The sequence below is a fragment of the Vidua macroura genome, chromosome 3 (assembly GCF_024509145.1).
Source record: "Vidua macroura isolate BioBank_ID:100142 chromosome 3, ASM2450914v1, whole genome shotgun sequence".
Taxonomy (NCBI): Eukaryota; Metazoa; Chordata; class Aves; order Passeriformes; family Viduidae; genus Vidua; species Vidua macroura.
Window position 1 is genome coordinate 41,827,991 of NC_071573.1, and position 20,882 is coordinate 41,848,872.

The following is a 20,882-nucleotide window of genomic DNA, read 5'->3' on the forward strand; positions in this document are numbered from 1 at the left end:
TTGAATTTTAAATGAAGAATATATTTTAATGCCTTACTGAACTAAGACCTTAATACCTATGAAAGCTAATAATACAACATAATTTATCTCATGTTTATTCCAGGGCACATTTTTTAAGTGTCTCTTTCAGATACTAGTTTTGAAATTATCTCAGTGCCTAAAAAGTGACAATGTTTTTCTTTTTTTGCTTTTTTTTTTTCAGCTGTGGGACCTACTGCAGAAGTTGCAGTTCATCATGGCGTACATTGCTCCCTGGCAGATTGCCTGGGGGTCATCGTTCCATGTTTTCGCTCAGCTCTTTGCAATACCTCATATCCTTTATAAATTTGTTTTTCTTTATTCTTAAGTTCCTGTTCATATATGAAATTTATTTACAGTGTTTGAATGATATTTGAAATTCTTAGGTAACTTACTTTAAATTTTGAAAGTCTTGGATCTTCTGAGAAACAGAGTTTTCTCTTTTTTTTTTTTGACTGCATAGGATCTGAAACTGGGAAGCTGAACTGAACTCTGACTCAACCTAGTGTGTTTATTCCCACCCCACCACATTTGCAGATTACTTACTTCCCCAGTCCTCAGCACTGAGTTTTGATGCATCCAGAAAGAAATGTTGTGACAGACATATTGCAGGGCTTATGGCTGACTGAGCTCTCAAATATTAGTTTCTTTCTCACTTGTTTCTAGTTGGTATGTCAGATATAAATTCATTTTGGTGAGCCAATTTCTGCTGCAACTGTCCTGATTTTTTTTTTCAATTTTAGAAGCAGCTAGATTTTTACACTTTAATGTAAATTTTTTCATTGGGGTGCTGAGGAATATTCTCCTTTTTAGGCTTTCCACTCTGTTTTGTGAATAAGAATATATGTTTGTCAGCACCAAAGCAGTCCTTCAGAAGCAGTCTGTTTGGTGCCTGTTCCAGGGCTGTCTACAGGTTTGTGGATACGGGGAGTAAAACACAGAGTTCAATGACCTCCAAATGACCTGTCTGAAGGGTTAAAAACTATATATTGGATTTTTAGAACAAAAATTACTCAATTTAAATTCAAATTCAGTTAGATACTTGATTGAATACAGAAAGAAAACCCCAAAAAAACAAAAACCAAAAAACATTTTTACTGGACAAATTTAACTATATTGATGTTGAAGACGTTATCAGATACTAACTTTTAATTTCTTCCTTCCCTGCTAACTAAAGTTGTGGAAGAAGAGTTGACAAAGTGGTTCTAGTTCAGACCTACTGACAAATTCCCTTTGTACTGTTTGTTAGATATACATACTTAAGTCTTTGTCCCTTTCATCCCACAGGGTTGGGGTTTTTTCCCCTTGAGGGATTTCTTCCATCTGCTCTTTGCTGTGAAACATAAGCAATGTTGAGTAACAATGCTTATATTTCTAGATGGGAAGAGTAAATGGAAGCCTCAGAGAGAGGAAAGTGCACACAGAATAGCTCCCAGAGGGAAAGTTTTAGATTGTCTCCTTATAGAAGGAAAGCATTATAAAAGCAGTGATCTGTCCTAAGAGTTTTAGGTTATTTGTAGCAAATCCTTCCAGAATTTCATAACAAAAAATATTTTCATTTCTGTTGGGGAAGTATATATGAATTTATTTAGCAAAACATTTAAGATCGAAGATTATATTTCAACAAGTTTCCCGTTGGTTGCAAATAGTTTCTGCAGTGGTAACTTTACTCTTGATAAAATTACCAATTAAATTTTGCAAAATGGAAAGTAGTTAAACCAGAGTTTTGTTTGTTTACAGAGTTATTGCTAAAGTGATCTAGCCTAGCTTTTTATTATTTATATTTATAGAATGCTTTGTAAATGAAAATCTGTCTTCTAAGGCAGTGCTGCAATTAAGATACTGGTTAAATGCTGAAGTTAATATTCCCACAGCAGCAATAACTCTGCCTCTTTGCACAGTAATTTTATTTGTTGTTGTCATAACCCTGCAAACAGTAATGATGAATGCATGTTGCAGTTTACAGAGGTACTAAACCTGCCATTTCTTTACAGAGTTAATTATTTGTCGCTCTTAATTGCTTCAATCAGTTCTGCAAACAGGATGTAAATTTTTAAATTTCAAAGTGCCTGGGTGAGCTTTTGCTGCAGAGCTCAGTGATATGAGTAGTTCAGCATACTTTAACGCCTTTGAGTGCAGCATGCAGGGCATGAAGGGCAACACGTGGAGCTTTCCCTGGTTGAGGTTGTAGAGTCTCCACCATTAGAAATCTTCAGGATTTTAGGTGACTGTCTATCAGGAGTCATACAGGTTTAGCTGATCTTGTTTGTGGCTGCTAGATAGACTAGGTGACCCTTCAAAATCCCTCTTAATCCTAAAAGACCAGGAACAGGAATGGGCTTCAGACTTGAGGATAGATCTGCAACTTCATTTCTAGCATTTAAGTGGGTAAGATGAGGTTATGCATTTATAAATATCAGCACACTGGGAAAGTCAGTGTAGTTGGTGGTTCAAAGGCAGAGTTTACCTAAAAAAGGAACAGTGAAATTTGGGAGGGGAAAAAAAAAAAGAGTTTGTAGTTGAGATTATCCTCTTTAGGAGAGCTTCTGCTTTGGTTGTTTCAGAGTTACAGCTCTAACATCAGAAAACAGGGCCCTGTGTCAGTCAATTTTCCCATCCTCTTAAGTGATTGTGTGCCTGAAAGGGACTTGTAGTAATAGCAAGTAAAAATGTGAGTTTTGAGAAACAGAGGATTTGAGCTGGCCTCACTGCATATTTTTGTGTTAAAAGAAGGGGATAGAAGATTTTCAAAATGTCAGTCTTTCACTTACTTGTTTTGAAGCTGGTTTGAATTTAAACAGATTTTTAAATGGCAATAGTTGATCCTCAAAGACAATGTTTTATTTAATGTTGAAGAGTTTTTAGCTTTGAGGTTTTTGTTCTCAAATTTTGATTTTGGCCATGTCAGAAAAAAAATCCATATTCACAAAGAAACAAGTTCTACTTCTAGACAATGTAGTCTAACAAAGATGGTACACAGGAAACCTGGCTTGGGTCAGGTTAAAGGTCAGTGAAAGAAAGTATGCCTGTAAGTTTTTGATACTTCTATTTTACTTAGATATAATTAAAGCATTGGTATTTAAAGTAAATAAATAATGACCTAATACAGACAAATTGGATCTCCTCAAATAAAAATACCCCTGTGACAGATAATTTCCCACTGCACACGTTAGATATACGTAAGACAGTCAGATGCTGTCACTTGCTCTCATGACACACTTACAGATAGGAAACAGTTAAAATCACTTTTCACAAATCAAATGGGTAGTGTCTTCTACTGTCCATTTAGTAGAGCATTATGTCTTCTGAGAAAAAAAAAAACCCTGTTGCTACTGGTTATGTCTAAGACACAAACAGTTCACAGTGGCGTGCGAAATGTCTTAGCTCAGGATGGTGGCAATTTTTAAATCAATCATTATTATATTAGTACCAACTTTAAAAAAACTTTTGTTTGCTGCCCTTATCTGTCCTCTTTGTTCTCTCTTCCTCTCTTCAGCTCCCATGCCTCCTTCCCTTATCTGACACTTGTAAATACTTGTTCATCTTTCACAGCCAGTGCTTGGTTAAGACTGCACTGTAATGTGACAGTTCAACTTTTTTGATGCACTTGCTTTCTGCTCTGTGCTCTGTGTCACTGTTTTAAACTTTAGACTCTCAGGGCAGCTCATTTTTCAATCTCTCTAATGCACAAAGATACCGTTCCAGACCACTGTCTTTTAGAAAGGTTGAGAGATTTGAAAGGTATCTTTTGGCAAATATTTGTGTCTAAATTTTGCAAATGGCTTTGAAAGCATGGCTAGCTAGCAATTCTGTGGAAATGCTGTACCAAGAATGATGCTACTTTTGTTAAAATGGGTTTTTTGTGAAGTCTCAGGGATTGTGGGACACGCGTACAGTATATTGCTATAAGAGGGTAATCTAAAAGACTCTGGTTATTGGATGATTTTACCTGAAATTTAGTTTGAGACGTGCTTGATCACTGTCCGTTGGTAGTGGTTCCTTTAGTTCATGGCTTTTTTACTTTGCAGGTCCCTCCCAAGAGAGGTGTAAGGAATGACAACTGGTCTCTTATGCGAGTTTAAAAGTATTTTTCCTTAAATTTCATGGATGTGGTATGAATTAATGAAGAATTTAAACCTAACATTTTATTTTCTTGGATTTATTTATGTTCCTTTTAACTTGCATCTTTTTCAGTATCTTTATCCATCTCCTAACTTGCTTTCCAGCAGCCTGAAATACGACTTTACATTTGAAGTAAACTATGGATTCAGGCATTTGTTATGATGTTTATAAGTGTGATACGTACTATTCCCCTGTCCTCACCTTCTCATTTCTTACATATTTCAAAAAGTATGAAATGCTGATAATTTTTTAGCTTTTGGCCAGCATGGGATAGTAAATTCTCAGTAAGAATCAATGTGAAAGCATGACTTTCAACCAGCAGGTTGGAGTATAGAGGCTTAGTTTCTCCACCTACCGGATCATTCCAAACAAGCAGAAGCCCACAGAATGGAACACTGGACACGGTGAAAGCAAGACTCCAGTGTGGAGAACAAATAATTTCCAAGAGACTTTTTTTTTCTCATGTGTGTGTTTTAAACTCTGTGTCAGACTCTGGAAAGGCACTTTTATGTTACAGAAGGTAGCTTAGGTAGCTGGAAAAGGATGTTTGCTGCATTACCTATGCCTAGCATCTGTCCTCGGGCAGAGATTAGACAGGGTCACTCCAATAGTAAAACTGTAGCATTGAAGAGCCACCGACTACGTGCTGGTAATGGCTGATTTGGCACTGCCTGCCTTCCTCCCTTTTCGTGTTAACTTAACTTGCAGTTTTCAGACTCTGCTATGCTTTTTTTTCAAACTCTGGCCACTTCAGTCTTTTCTACACCACTCAGTCCTTTTCTGGGTAGTGTCATCTTCATCGCATCGTATGCACGACCAATCAAGTTCTGGGAGAAAAACTACAAGTAAGACTATTCACAAATTTCTGCCCATGTTATTTGTAAAGGTTTTGCTCTCATTAGTTTCATTTCTGGTGGTATTTTTTGCTTCCAAAGGTAATCCTTAAATTAGGGCATAGAGGTTAATCTTTGAATCTTGTTTCTGCTGTTTTACTTTCCCATGGTTATTTGGCTATTTCTGAAAATGTATTTAAGCAATTATCAGTATGTTGCAGATGAGGTGTCATGTTGCATTTGTTATACAGGCAGACAGTAACGAAACTGTGAAAAAGAAAAAAGAAGTAAAACTCCCAGTTGTCAGCCTTTTTTATCTTGCTAGCTAGTGCTAGCAAATAAATCTGTGAAGGCTTTGGCACTAGCAGTCAGACTGCATAAATACATTTTATACTAACTTGGCTGATTAACTGCTACCCTCTGGGATGCAGCAGGTAACTCTGCAGCTGCAGAACTGTGATAGAAAGGGAAAATTGCATTGGCCAAGTCTGGGCCTGGCCTCACCAGTGAGAAGGGCCACACACTTAGCATGACTCTTGCAATGGTGCTGCTGGTGTATCTTAGTTTGAAGAGTTTTCTTTTGTTGCAGTTTAGCTTGTGTCAGTGAGTGAATGTGTACTCATCTATCTATAAAGAAATTAGTCAGACAAAGCCAAGTTATATAAAGAGGTTTTGTGTTCATTTCTGAATGTGATGAGATTTGTGGAAACCTTTTGAGAGGATCTGAGTTTTATACACTGGGACTAGATCTTAACAAAATTCTCTCTCACATCTTTTTTACTGGGTCTGCAGTAAAAAAGGGAGCAAAGTGGAGGGCAGTTATGGAAAGGCAGGAAGCTACCACTAATCCCACAGACAGCTATACATTTTTGGATGGAACCTTTGAACAATATTAAGTAGGAAGTGAGGATTTTAACATTTGCTACATTTTACTTCATCGGAGCATTTTGAAGTCATGCAGTTCCCTTTCTAGGTACCAGTTAGAGAGCCAACCTCTGTTGAAGGCACATAACTGCCATATAGTTAGGTTAGTGTCAAGCCTTTAGGTTATAGTCAAGGGGAATACAGGGAGTAATTTATATTTGCTTTTGGTTTGTCTAATATTTTGATTCAAAATGAACAGGGGATATTCACAGGAAGTATCTAAAAATGGTTGATACTCAATACTTTAACAAGGGTGTATGTGTGACTTGTTTTCATCAGTAGTGACCATCTGTGATTCTCACTAAGGGAAGAACTTGATGCTAGTAGTTTTGCAAAGCAAGGTAATTATACATGAACTATAAAACCTCAAGTGCAGGAAGCCAAACCCTTTTAATACTTTAATCCACCACCACTTGTCCTTTCAGAATAAGCAGCAACTACAACTTTGTTTTCAACCAGAAGGCATACATTATTCTTTGTAAAAAACTGTGCTTTTTTGCTTGTTAGAAATTCTACTGTATCTTCTGTGACCTCACTTAAAACAAATACCACAACCTTGCCTCTCTAAAACCTTTCAGAAGTAGAAAACAGCCTTGTAGAAGGTTCAGGTTTGTCGTTGAAGGGAAATAAGTCTTTTCCTGAACCTGTGGCATCTCAGAATATGTACATGGAATGATTCCTAAATTTGTATTCATTTTGTCTCTAATAATTCTGATTCTCCTTTGCTGTACTTCCATTTCACATGAGGAGCTAACCAGAATGAGTGAGAGTTGGACTGAAAAATTCCTGGTTTATTAAAAGGACACTGTGAAAAAGCAGAAAAAGGCAATGAAGGGGAGCAATTTAGTATTAAGAATAAGGAGATTTTTTATAAAATACTTCAAATAATTGAATTAACTGAATGGGCCTTGCCTTATTGCTTTGAATTTTGCCCTTTCAACATGTAAAAATTTTAAAGGGTAGCATAATTGCTTTCTTTTTGAGCTGTGGAGTTACATAGGATCGGGAACTTGAGCTAGAATGGAAAGTTGTTCTGGCTCCTGCACATCTGCTGTCTTTGGGCTGCGGTTCTTACAGCCAGTTGTGCACTGCACAACAAACACATGGGGAAGTTGCTGTACAGATTTCTTTTTTGGAGTGCATTGACAGTTTCCCCAGCTCAGGGTACTTCTGGAAAGTCACAGGTTCACTGCAGTGTTGTCTGAGTTTATACAAAGCAGAAGCTCTTGGAGATTTTTTTTTTTTTTTGCTGTTTCCCTACTCACTGCATGTTGGCAGGATCTTTGCCCAGGGGAAAGCTACCTTCAATGTATTTTATATAGCTTTTTTTACTGCCTGCTTCACATACTCATTTTCAAACACTTTCTTGCTGTATTGATGACAACATTAAGTTCTCATATATTAGCTACAAATAATTCATTTACACTTACATGAAGTTAGATATTGTCAGTTCCAGGGTTATTTTTTAAATAATTTCTTAATTGGAATAACTGAAACCAACTTTGACAAGCAGTCTAAGTATCAAAATTGTTTTTCTTTCAAGTCATAATTTGGATTGCTTTTTTAGATTGTTACTTCTGTACTGATTGTAATCAGTATCTGCACACTTTTCTGTTGTCAAGCAAACTTCATTCCTGTTTCACTTAAGGAAGAAAATTTTTTGCATCTCGTTTGGGCCAACAGCCTGAAATTAGATGAGGACAAAAAAAACCAATCCAATTCATTTTTGGTAAAGTGAATCCAAAGTTGAAACTTTGAACTTTAGCAAGTACAGAGTACCATGTTTATTAATAGAACAGGGCTACTAGGCCAGTAGTCTGAGTGCTGAGCAACTGATCCATCTGTTACTTAAAGTGTTGGTTTGGTTGTCCCTACCTGGTGTTTTCTGAGTGCACACACATGTATCTTGTGTTTCCAGGTTTCTCTTGGTCCCACTTTATCTCTTGGCTAAAGAGGAGTTTGACTCCTCAGGTTTCTTTGACTGAGCTTCTTCTAGATGATGCAAGCTGGAGCTGAAAGTCTTGGAAAATTAAAATGATGTTTGTTTTTTCAAGGAGCTGAAGGACTCAAGTGGGTAAAAAAAGAAAAAGTGATTCATTTTGCTAGTAAGCAAACTGTGAAATTCCTAACAGGCTCTTCAAAATTCAGGACTCATGCTGTGCCTGTTTGGGCTCTTGTGGTGTGTGTGCAGAGCATGGGACTTCTTCCCTGCAGTCAGCAGATGCTGTTTGTTTTTAGTGTGCCCTTTGGTACTCACTGCAGGCAGAGTCTACTACACCAATACATCACTGAGGTCAGGGATCCTTCAGAGGAGAAAAGGAAGGGTGACTAAGAAGAAGAAAAAATAAAGCATTAAGGAAAGTTAATGAGAAAGAAGAACTCTTGCAATCACAGTTTTGCAGCTTTTGCTGTCTTTGTTGTTGAAAAGAGAGGGGTGTAAAATGAGAAGCTGGGCTGCTGCTCATAAGCTGGTTACCTTGTGGGAGTTCAAGTATGAGAATTTTTCTCTCTCTCCCTCTCTCTGTTATTTTTGAATTTGTTTTTTTACAAAGGAAAGTTTACTGTGACACTGGTTTTGTCCAGCCATTGGCCTGGGTCCCTCGTCCCAGTTTGAAGACTGCTCTTTTAGTCCCTGTTTTCACAGCTGTTGGAATGATTAGGCTGTAGATGTCAGAGAGAGAAAAGGAAATAGTAGTAAATCTTGTTTAATGTATAGGTGCTTTAAAGCATGAAGTGTTTGTCCAAACGCTATTGTTCAATTCCTCTGCTTTTGCTTTTTTTGCTCGAATACTTTGTCACGCTGTGGCCTGACTCTGTCCTTCTCCTCCCTTCCTCTTATCTTCCTTTGTATCTTGGATATGACAATGACAAAACAGAGTAGTAAGTTTACTTTTATTCCCCAGTGGGTCTAACAGCTGGATCACGTGGAACAACCTGTTTGTTCTCTGCTGCAGCTGTGACTTGTCCCCACAAACAGCAAACTGCCACCAGGAATCTGGAGATTTCACTGTTTACAAGCTGCTTGTCTTTCCTGTACCTTCCCGTTTCTACTCTTCTGCTTCAGTGCCTATTTTTGGGTAAGGCGCAGCTTGCATTTGCTTTGAAGCGCCTTGAATGAATTACAGTGCGGTGTAACTGAATTAATTAGGTGTCTCTAAAGAGGCTGTGATTAAATTGCCAGTTATCTCAGACTGGCATTACATGATGCCTCTCTGTGTTTGGGACTATGTGAGCAAGCCTTTCTTTTCTCCATCTTTTTAAAAAGTGCATCACTGTGTTACTGTTCCAGTCATTGTGGTCTGGAAAATAACCACCTGTAGGGTTAATACAGCTGGGAATGGAGGGCGAGGAAAACCTGCCCTGCTTCAGATGTAGTGCAGATGGCTTTTTCTTCTTTTATTCCTGCCAGCCCACTTGACCAGCCCATTGCAGACAGCCTGCAGGTGGAATGGGAAGAGTTTTCCCAGTGTACACGTAATTCTGGTTGACCTCACATTATGTACATGTGTGAGAAAAGGAGCTGTGAAAAGTACCTGTCTGCTCCCTCCCTTTTCCCCCATAAAATAACAGCCCTTCCACTTCCAAATGCTTGTTTTTAACACATGCTGGTGCCTCTGGTTTCTCTGTGAGCCTGCTTATCTTTTACAGCTGTTAAAACCCCTGCTCCAAACACAAAATGTCATTCACCCATAACTGTCCATGGGCCTTGTTTGGGATCTGCACACTCAGACCTTTCAAGCTGTTCTTTTTAAGACTGGATTTCTTTTTTCCTTAGTCTTTTTCTTGCTGTCTTGTTTGATTTTCACATGTTTTTAGACCTCCATAGTAGTGATGTTTACAGAGGAACAACTGCAGCAGATTTTTATAGCTCAGTAATGGTTTGGACTTTGATTTATAGTGAATAGCATAACTTCAGCATTTTTCCTCCTTTTTTCCTCTAATTGACAGGACACGGTGTTTGCCTTATTTTGTCAAATATCATCTCATATGTTATGTTCTAACTATTGTCACTGCAGTAGTAGACAGTTTAAGGGTTCAAACTTACTTAGGGCTCAAACTTTCTTGAGTATTTCCAGCTACCTGGTCTGAAAGCCACATTGTAGCCTTGTTTTGCAATTATTTTAGTTTTTTTTTCCAAATTGATTTCTCTGCAAATTTTTGTGTTTCTCTCTAGCTGACTCTATTTCTGTACTGTTTTTATGAATTGACCAGAAAGAAGCACTGCATTTCTTTTTGTTCTGAGGTACTAGTGCCTTTGTTCACAGCTATTACTCACTAATGAATGCTGGTCCCTTTGGTGACTGTGGTTCTTCTAAGAGAGGTCTTCACTGAGGAGTTAGCCTCAGGGCTCCTTCAGGCTTTTATTGAGAGTTGAGTTAATATAGAACTCTTCAAAATAGCATAAATAAGTATAAGTATGCAGATAAACCTGAAATGAGTGTTTATTATTGCATGGGACTTACAAATCAAAACAAATAGGACCAATGAATGAACAGTTTTTGGCCTTTATTTTTGGGGTGTTGCCTCCAAATCAGAAAGCTTACCAATCCTTTTTACAAAGCATGTAGAATTTGGTGAATTTGTCTTTCTGGAAATTTCAAAGGTGCTTAGTTCTGTGAGAGCCAGCCTGTACTGGTATACTACAGCCTATACTGAGGGATGCTTAGGCCTGACTTGGTATCCTTGAGTATAGCATTGATGCAGTTTTATGTGGCAGTCCCTGGCTGGCAGCAGTGCAAAAGCTGAAGTAATAGCAAGCTGCTGCCATTTTTCCTTTGTTTTTCTTCTCTTAAGGTTGGCAGATTTCCCAATAGAGGTGATTTTTTTTTTTTTTTGGAAGAACATGCTCCTTTCTTTAAACAATGAGTGTAAACTGGTCTTTGGGAAGTTATGCCCTGTTCTCCAGGGGCATTTGTGGCCATGGTTCTGGCACTGGGGGAGAGAATAGAGAAAACCAAAATGTTTGAAGAACAAAGAACATCTTTGTGTGTACTTCAGCCTTAGTTCTTCTTGAGCTCTCTGAAATTACATGTTACTCATTAGACTTATTCATCTGACTGTCTTCTGAAGACTCTTCCCTGTCTGCTCCCTGCTGTAGTGTAACCACTCTCTGTCTTGCACACCACCAGTACTGCCCATAGGCCTGTACCTGCAACACTTGCCTGGTTTGGGAGTCTTTCATTCCTTTCAGTGTAGGGCTTTGCAGAGTGACAAAGCCCACAGCATTCAGGTATGGGGAGTGTTGCTTCAGGTACAGCCCCAAGCAAAAAGAAGCCCTGCTAGAAACTCCCATCCCTTCAGTGTCTTGAGCTGTGATCTCCCCTAGAGCAAGTGACCATGTGTGCCCCTTTGGCTACCTGCTGTAGCACAGAGCTGTGCACACCTCCTCTCCAACCCAGTCCTCACCTCATCGCTTGACTCCACGTGGGGAGTCACACCTAGCTGGGAAAATGTGAGAAAGGATGGGCAAGGAAAACCAGGCGCCTTTAATCGAGTAGGTTTGATATTAAAATAAGTGTTTTCTGAGTTGCCTGGAGTTTTACACTCATGGGAGGTTATACAAAATTCAAAGATGTAGTTTAACTGTTTGGCAGTCTCTCTTTAACTGGTAACATCTCTTTTTCTCAAATTTTGCCCCTGGCAGTCAATAAAACAAATTGAGTCTAATTGAATAGGAGCCATATGTGTGATAATTAATTGGGAATGTATTCTGATTCAGTGCTCTATAGTTCCCTGCCGAGTTAAAGATGCAGTCACAACTCCAGTTCACTGAATCATTCTAAGAGGACAGAGTAAAGACAGAAGGGAGACATCAGAAAGGGAATGCATGCTGAGATCAGGAGGAACACAAGTAGAGATCAAAACCATAAGTGGCATAAATGGAATGGGAAAGGGGTGAGTGGGCAGAAAGGAAAAGGCATGCAATGAAAAATCTGAGGGGGTAACCCAACAGACTTGGGTAAGCAGGAACTCAGACCTAAGAAGGATAAGAAATCATGAGCATGATAGAGGAGGGCTTTTAAATATATATTTGGAAAGGAAGGCACAACAGGATGTAACAGACAATAATGGACTCCCATCAGAAATGAGGCCCATGTTTTAAGGGTGTACATTAAACATTTAATGTTTTAAGTGGCTGTACAGTGGCACTAAAGGTATATAATGCTGTTCATCTAATCATTAGCCTCCAAATTACGTAAATCTAATGAGATCGAGTTAACTCATGAAATTTCTGTCATGTCGAATATTTTGAAACCCCTTGAAATGGGTTGTCTGAATTTCCATAAGAATGAGTGTTCTCAACAAGTGTTCATCCATTCACTTGGATAATGTAGATCACGTCCTGTGTTGGATTTAACTGCATCAAACATTTAGGGGCAAGCTGAGGTTCGGAGTACTAAACCTAAACCTTACATTCAAGGAAATGCTTATTCAAGCCACTTTTGTCAAAATGTGAAAACTGGTAAAGCTGAGATCCAGGAGGAGATAGATGTTCAGCAAGTGTAACCATTCTAACCGAGGTGATACATTGTGCACAGGCAGTGGCAGGGAACAGTTCGTGCTGCAGCATGCTTGGGTCTTAGTTGTCTCCTGATATACAAAGGTATGTGCTGGACCCAGGTTGCCTTGGGGCTTGTAAGAGCAAAATGCAAACCATCTCTTCTTTCTGAGATAGTGCAAAATGCAGAATTGTGTCACCATTGCCACTGAGAATTGCCTCTGAAACTTTGTGCTAGTTGGGACTAGGTAAATACTGGATGAAAGCTAGTGGGATTTTTTTTTTTTTTTGTTTTAAAGTCCTTTCATTAGCAGTGTTTGCTCTCAGAATATCAGAGATGTTTTCAGTCTGAAGAGTACTGTAGAGGATACCAAGATGAATGCTGTAAATTATTAACATTCTCAACAGTTTTGACAGTAAAAAAAAAAAAAGAAAACAGAAGTATTGAAAGCTATCCCTCTTTTAGATTGGATTTTGTACATCTGCAAGTAGCAGTAAGATTTTTGTTGTTCTTCAGTGTAGTGTCACTGGTGCTGCACTTGCATGTTTGCAGCACTGAAACGGCTTGGTTAGCTTCTGTTTTGCCTCCTTTCATCTTTTGGTGAGAAATATGGATAAGGAAAACCCTGTAGTGAACTAAACTAGTAATTCTGATACAGGCTTTCTTTGGAAGACCAGTCTTTGTCTTAGTCTTGTATTTCCTCATACTTTCATGCCATCTCTACCTTCTAATTTTATCATTAAGCAGTCACATTGAGTCTGAAAGTGAGAAGTAAAATATCTTAAGTATATGTTATTTTAATATTGCACACTGAAAAAGCATGAAAATACTTTGTTATCTGCAGTAAAGAATATCAAGAATGAATTCTGAAATACCTTGTTATCCTTTCCTCTTTTTATGATGTTTAAACAATGTTTCTCTCTTTGTCTGGAGTAAAGGAGAAAAACATCTTGGCCTCATTTGCTGAAGCAGCTCCCAACATTTGTTTTGGTCTAGTTTTTTGTTGTTTTTTTTTTTTTTTCACCCCCATCTGTTCTCACTCTCTCTGGTGAAAACTTCACCAGGATATTTCTCATCACCTACTTTCTACTCTCCAGCTCCTTGCAGTTTCTCGGGGTTTTGCTGCTTCACTCTTAGGCCCGTCAGTGCAGAGCCCAAGTGAATCAGTCCTGTGGAGCTCTTTGCCTAGGGCTGGGCTCAGTGTAGTACCTTTCCTATAACGTTTGTGTTGGTTCATGATGGGAACAACAGAAGAATAACACTCAGATACCTGTTTTTGTGTAATGTCATTAGCACATTTGCTTTTAAATTAAAAGCACTTCTTTCAACTGCAGGCAGCCAGGTCCAGCTGTGAAGCAGAGTCCTGTGCTAAGCCCCATCCTTAGAGGAACATTAGGATCCTGACATTTTTTGCATCCTGAAGAGTGCATACAATAATCCTCTGTGCAGTTGCATCATTTTTCCACTTACAAAGTTTCTTCTATTATGTAATAAAAAATAATCTGAAGACAGTAATTAAATGTCTTTTAAAAGAAAAAGCACACTTAGACAATGGGAAAGAAATTAAGTAAGACAAAAGCAGGAATATTGATGACATTTTAGTAAAGCATTAGTGAGTATTTTAAAGTACATGGATGCTTAAATCACCTGGCTTACAAATAAGAGGTGAATTCTCCAGCTAAACCATTGAATGTCAGAGCACTAAGGTGGGCTGTTAACCTATGTTTGGGCACTCACCTTTGATCTTGAGTTCACACCTCGTATTTTCATCCCCCTTGCTGTACGAGATCAAAAATACAGAAATTTCCTGACAGGTGTTGGAATATGCCAAATAAACCTACTGAGTCATCTCAGCAGATGACTCTGGTTTTAACACCCACTTAAACAAACAACAGCATCAAAAAAAACCCCAAACCAAACCCTCAAAAACATTAAAAAAAAAAAAAAAAACAACCCAAACAAACCCAAGAAGCCTCAAAATCAGTTATAAAAACCTTTTTAAGAAAGTAATGAAGCTCTAAGAACAGGAAGTGTTATTGATAATAAGACCTTTCTGTGTTTTAGAAGGATGCTTCAACAGTGCTGTCTCTAACAACTGGGACTGTTTATACTTTAGCCCCGCCCTGGTTTCCTAGTGTGCAATCAAAGCCACTCTTTATTGTTGTTAGATGAAACAATGGCCCAGTCGGGGAAGGAGAGAAAGAAGAAAGCATAAAAAAAAATCAGAGTGTGTGATCAAGAAGGCTGCCCAGAAAACCTGGACAGGGACATATATGAAGGGGCTGTCAGCTGTTGCTGTTAAAACCACACTGAAATAATTCTGTCTTTTAGCTGAAACTGATTTAAAACTACTTTAGTATCCTTCCCTTTCCGATTAATACCATTGTTTTTACCTCTGGTGTCCTTCAAATACTGATGGGTGCCTGCTTATTCTGCCATGTCGTTCTCCTCCTGCCTCACATTGTAGACAACTGCTACTGTTTTTTTTTTCATGCTAAGCCTTTGTTTGTAGAGCCAGCAGCAGTAGGCATTCACATGAAAATACTGACGATTTTTTCCAGAATCCCGTGAATAATCATAGGGCTGCAATACAGTTAAGTTTCTCTCTTTTAAATTTGCCTGTTAGATGTCATCGAAGAGTGGATTAAAATTCATTGGACACAAACAAAGAAAAACTTTGGATCAATCCAAGAAAGGTATCTCTGCATCTCCCAGAGGGAAACTGCCTGTTTTTGATTTGTTCTCTTTCAAAGTAGAGATCCTCTTCTACACAGCAGGAATCATGGAAATCTTGAATTTGTGTTCAAATCTTGAATTTGTGCTGCTGGGAAAACTCAGCAGCAGCAGGGCAGATAGAACAGCTGGAATTTCATTTTGATCTTCTGGAAATAATGATTTATTTAGCATCATCAAATCACAATGATTTATTTATTTGCCTCCATTTACCTGATTCTCAGTATAATCTGTATATTCCCCAGACTGCCTTGATCCCCCTCAGCCTTTTTTCTATCTTTCTAAGGAAATTGGGAAACTAAGTGGGAGAAGAAAATCTTTCTGGGCAGTATGTTTGGGACAGAGAATATAGGAAGTGACCTATTTTTATTGAAAAAGGAAGCAATAGTTTTAATAACCTGAACAGTGCTACACAAACTAGTGGGTTATCTCAGTGTCCTTGTAAATGGGGAATTAAAAGAGCATGAGATAGATATTTCAGGAACTAAGCAGGATGTTGACTTTGAAATTGCTGAAGACTCAGCTGAAGACAGTCCAACACAATTGCTTTTTCTCTAGGGTAATTGCTGGAGGAACTCTCCTTGGTTTGCATAGAATAATGCAGTTCAGGAAGAAATTCAATTACTGAGCTAATTATCACATTGGATGAGTGGTAACAACCAAATATAAAGTAAGAGGCCACTGGAGGAAAGCCCAAATCACCTACTAATCCCAAAAGTTCATAGTGGGAGGTCCTGGTTGAGAAGTAAAGGTGTTGCTGGTTTGTTAGATGTAGTGGATTATAGTTTAATCCAATGAAAATTCCCATTGCTTTCAAGAAGATACAAACACAGCTTTGGTTACTAATAATTGTAGAAGAATTTTAAAACCCAGAATTGATTACCGGGTGGCATTTATTCAACTAAGCTGAATTTCAGCACTGAAGTTTGCTTTATAAACTGTCTATATTACCCTTGGACTTAAAAAAATGAAATAGAATTATACCTCATAAGAGCTGTATAAAGATTTGAGTTCTAGTTGTGTTTGAAATGGTAAATTCTTGTCTCATGTCCCAGAGCTCATGTTTTAGCTGCTTAAACAAAGCCTTAATGGAGCCTGGTTTTGTTTTGTTTTGGTTGGGTTTTTTCGTTTGTGGGAGTCATTCTACTTCCTTCCTATTTTCCTAACCAGGCTGCATCATCTGAATTGCAGTGTTCCAAAGCATTTGTGATTTTCCCTGATTGTTTAATGCATCTTTCTGTCAAAAGAAACAGTAAGAGGTGGGGGGGGGGGGGGGGGGGAAGAAATAGACCCAGAGCTGCATGCTGGGCAAAAGGATTCCTGTTTATTAGGAAATTAGAATTTTCTGAAGTATTGGTTGATTTTATGGGTCTCTATATGCCTCCACAACAGAAATGGTGAGAAACTGGGGTAAAGAATAGTATTAACTTTTACCTTACACTACCACACTGATTTCAGAGGCACTGAAAGTTAATAAAGAATCTCATAATCTTAAAGCATATGCATTTAGAAATCATCAGTGCTTCTCTGCTGAGAATAGAAAATTGATTGAATTCCACAACCTAATGTTTATGCTTACTCTTGCATATGCAGGTGGATATATATCAGGGTGAAAGAATTCTGACAACCTTTTTAAAGTAAAATGATTCTTTATATTCTGAATTGCTTAGAAGTCACTTCCCCCCAGTGCCACTTTCTGTTGAATAGGAAATGATAATTGCAGTTGCAATGAGCTGAGCCAACCAGAAGCAGGAAGATAAATAATACCTCCAATAAAATGTTAATCTATGTAGATAATATACTAATATTAATTACAAATAATTTTAATTAAGACTCTTATTTTCTCAATCATACTTTTTGCAAAGTAGAGAACGTGCCTTTTTAAGGAAAAAAATCAGTTGCTTTTGGTAGAAAGTAGAAATAAAGCAAATCTGTTCCTCTTCTGTCTACCACATGGAAACCTATGTGCAATTTTTCTGTTGGTCAGTTTTCCACAACTTTTTTGGGGAGGCTGTGGGGAGTGGATGAAAAGACTTTGTAACACGTCAGTGGCATCCTTCTCCCAGCTGGATTCAGCATGAATTTACACACAAAATCCTGGAAACTGCTACAGACTCTCTGCTGTGTTTCAAAGACAACATTATCTTTACACCATCCTTTTTCATTGTTATTTAAGCTGTTTGAAAACCTCCCTTATAAGTGATCCCTCTTTGGTGCTGTCTTCCTTGGGGCACGTCTGCAGTTTTCACAGTGAGTAGTTAAATTCGGGCTGGCCAATCACCAGCCTGTTCAAAATCTCCTCTGGGCCCTGTGCTCCCCACACCATGAGCCAGACCCCAGCCAGTCCCACCCAGCCATGCCAATCTCACTGCAGTTCCACCAAGGACACATGAGGGACACACCTCGGTGTCTCCCTTGGATCCCATGCCAGAAAAAGTGGTGTTGTGGCTCTTCTGCCCTGTGCTTGCAGGCCTTCAAACAGATGAGGCCCTTGCCACTGTCACACGTGACCTTATGCTGTTGTTTGGGCCTTTTCCTGTTTTTGCTTTAATCTCATTTTCCAAGGAATGAGAGATCATATTTACATATTTGATAGATAGGTCTTCTGTTAAGGCTAGTGATTGAGGTCAAAGCTTTTGAGGCAGTATTTTCAATTAAATGTCCTGAAATCCTTATCTACCCATGCCAGAGCGGTATTTCAGGGAAATTGTTGTTTACTATAACATTTTTATTAGCCAGAGTTCCACTTTTATCCCAAGGACCCTTGGGTGCTTGGGAGATGCTTTGGACTTGGTGTTGAATATCCCTACTCACCACAACAATCACTCTTTTCTGTTTAACACATGTTGGCCCACAGTGATTTACTCATTCCTTATTTTCTGACTTTAATAGTATCTTTTGTTACAGTTAGTAATAAAAGCTCAATTCAATCTACCTTTTTAGTTGCTTTCTCTTTTGTAATCATTTTTCCTGTGTTGTTTATATTCCACTGCTACAGTGAAAATACTGAATAGGGAATGTGCCATTCATAAGGGTGACAGGATTAGTGCCTGTATGAACTAAGACCCTCTAATTTACTCTTTTTCAAGCAGTAAAAATGACCAGGGACTCTCCTGTTGCTGCCTAACTAACTATGAAACTAAATAAAGTACTTTTGTATAGTTTTTCCGTAGATGGTACACACGCACAGAAATGTTTTTACCCAAAGAAAACTCCTTGAGTCCAGCTGTTTCCCTTAAGGCTTAGAAGGAAAGAAAGACTGATTAAATATTCTTTCTATTCACTGTTTTGGTGGCACCTGGCTGATCTGTTTCTGGAGCCAGTTCAATTATTGAAGTACATACTGTTGTGTCAGATGCCAAATTCTGAATTGACTGTGCCCCACAAGAAGGAAAATGGGCAGAAATAGTGTGCCGATAAGCTACAATATCAATAGCAGTACTGACCTGAAATAACTATATATGCCTGATGAATAGACTAGTGTGAACTGCCTAATTATATAAATACAAAATGAAGGGTTTTGTTTCTGTTAAACAACAAAAAAAAAATTGTTTATTGTGAGAATTGTTTATTTAATAGAAAGAACTGGCTGTAAACATGTCTTTATTTCCAGCACTAAAAGATCAGACCATTCCAACACCAGACTGGCAATTCAGATCGAAAAGGATGCAGGTATGGCCTGGGAGTTTGCGTATCTTGCTTGATTTGCAAAATGTGATGTATTTACGCTGGTGAGGCTTTGCTGGGAAAGCTGAAGAGATGCAAAGAGTTGAAGTGTTGTGTGTACAAACCAGAGCATTTTAAATGTAGCAGAGCACCAGTTTGAGTTGTGTGACCCGATAAGTAAATTTACTCCTCAGTTATGTGTAGCTGATCACACAGAGAGCTGCTGGGCTGCCAATTGCTTGGTTAATCACAACATTGGTGTTTGTGTGGAATGTGCAGCAGGCACCCTAACTAGACTCAGAGGTCAGCTGTGGGCAGGGAAAGGTTTTGGGGAAAAAAGCAAGTTAGTGGTGCCCCTACCACTGAGCAGTTTGGGCTAACAGGTATCTCTTCTTCCCCGGAGAGAAATCTTTTTGAGAGGGGGGAGAAGGGAAGTTGGAAAACTTGCAAGAGGAAGAAGTAGGAAAGATGGTGGGCTGCTCTGCTGGGTATCAGTGCATTAAATGAGCACCAATCCTTGGCCATGCAAAGCAACTTCCAGGCCAGTGAGACTGGGAAATGAGAGCAGTTTTTGGCACATCAGTGGACACAGAGAACATCTGATACATCAGCTGACACTCTTCAATGCCTGGTGAGACAGAGACCTTTTTGGGGGGAACTGATACCAGTGTCTCATGGCAAAATCCCATCCCAGTGCGAGAAACCAAGGTTTCATATATGTGTTCTTCCACTTTAGTGTTCCATGGCCGATTTTATCTTGCCACTAAGATGTCAGGGGTTGTATTGTGAAGTTAGGCATTTACATTTTAATTATTGCTGGTTTACCCCCCCCATCCTTTTTGTCCTTATCCATTACATCAGTAACATGAACAAATACATGTCTTCAAGCAGAAATAGATGTAATCCAGAGTGTCCAAGAAGGCAAGAGAGGTATTAATAGTTTGAAGCATGAATGGTGGTTTTTAATTATTTATCATTTAAGGCAAGGAGCTAAGATTTTTCCTAAGGCCATTTTGTCATCTGATAGCAGTGACCTTTAGCATTATTATATATGCTAATAAGTGAATTATGTTTTAAACCCTGTAGCACAAGAAAAGCATTCCTTTTGTGTATGTGCTTAAAAGACTTATTACTTGGTTAAATTTTGACCAAATACACTCCAGAAGGTGCACAGGTGAGTGTGCCTGTGTGGACATGGGCACGCATGGACAAATGTACCAGGGCTGGGTGCGTAATGGCCACGGGCACAAAGAGCAGTGTAGTTACAAGCCCTTTACTCCTCTGGTGTCAAGGAGCAATTTGTAGGGGAAGCCATAGCCTCTGCAAGCCTCATCTTCTGGGTTATTTCTTCTCCATGTTAGATCTCCTCCTAAATATGCACAAACATAAAAATGCATGACTGCCTGTGCGTCAGTATCCACATACACTCCCACGCATACAATACACCTGCAAGATGTTGGTTTGTACATGTATTTGTGCACCAGCATTTTAAGAGTATTGAAGGTGGGACTCTGATGCACAACAGAAGAGGAAAGCAGTTCTCATGTCAAGCATAGGACAATACCATGGATTGTGCAATTGGACAATACTTGGATTATGTGGCATCATGATAGCATTTGTGATGGGTTCAGTCCCTTTCACAAATCACCATCATAAAGTGCTCCTTTTAATCCAGTTAAAGGCCATAGACCTTTAAGAGATGACACTTCTAGACTGTGATGGGGTGTTGTTCACCTAGGCATTTGGTCCAAGCCATGTGTAATTGAACAGCTACTATTTTTAAATTGGTAGCCATGCTGGTGATGCATGTTTCATGCTTACTCAGTATACTGAGTAAACTCTTTTAAAATCAATATCCTAATCTTAAGAACCAACAGATTCTTCATGGACAAAGCCTTGAAAAATTACTAGAGAACTATAAGAATAAAATCCCAACAAAATTATTGGTATCTGTGTGACCAAAGTATTTGAAAATCTCAGAAAAAAACATTCAAATTTAACTACATGTACCGAACTAATAATGATTTTTGTTTCTTTACATTAAGAATAGTATATAGACATTAACTTAGCATTGCAGAGACTTTTA

At 38.6% G+C, this 20,882-nt stretch overlaps 1 protein-coding gene across 1 annotated transcript in view; it reads left to right on the plus strand.

Moving 5' to 3' along the window:
* The window catches only part of PCNX2 (pecanex 2), a 153,628-nt gene that overhangs the window by 93,155 nt on the left and 39,591 nt on the right, over positions 1-20,882 (plus strand). Inside the window, exons 22-24 of the mRNA XM_053972346.1 lie at positions 203-313; positions 4,858-4,985; positions 18,744-18,802. Of these exons, the coding sequence (XP_053828321.1) occupies positions 203-313; positions 4,858-4,985; positions 18,744-18,802 (298 nt within the window). The remainder of the gene's footprint in view (positions 1-202; positions 314-4,857; positions 4,986-18,743; positions 18,803-20,882) is intronic.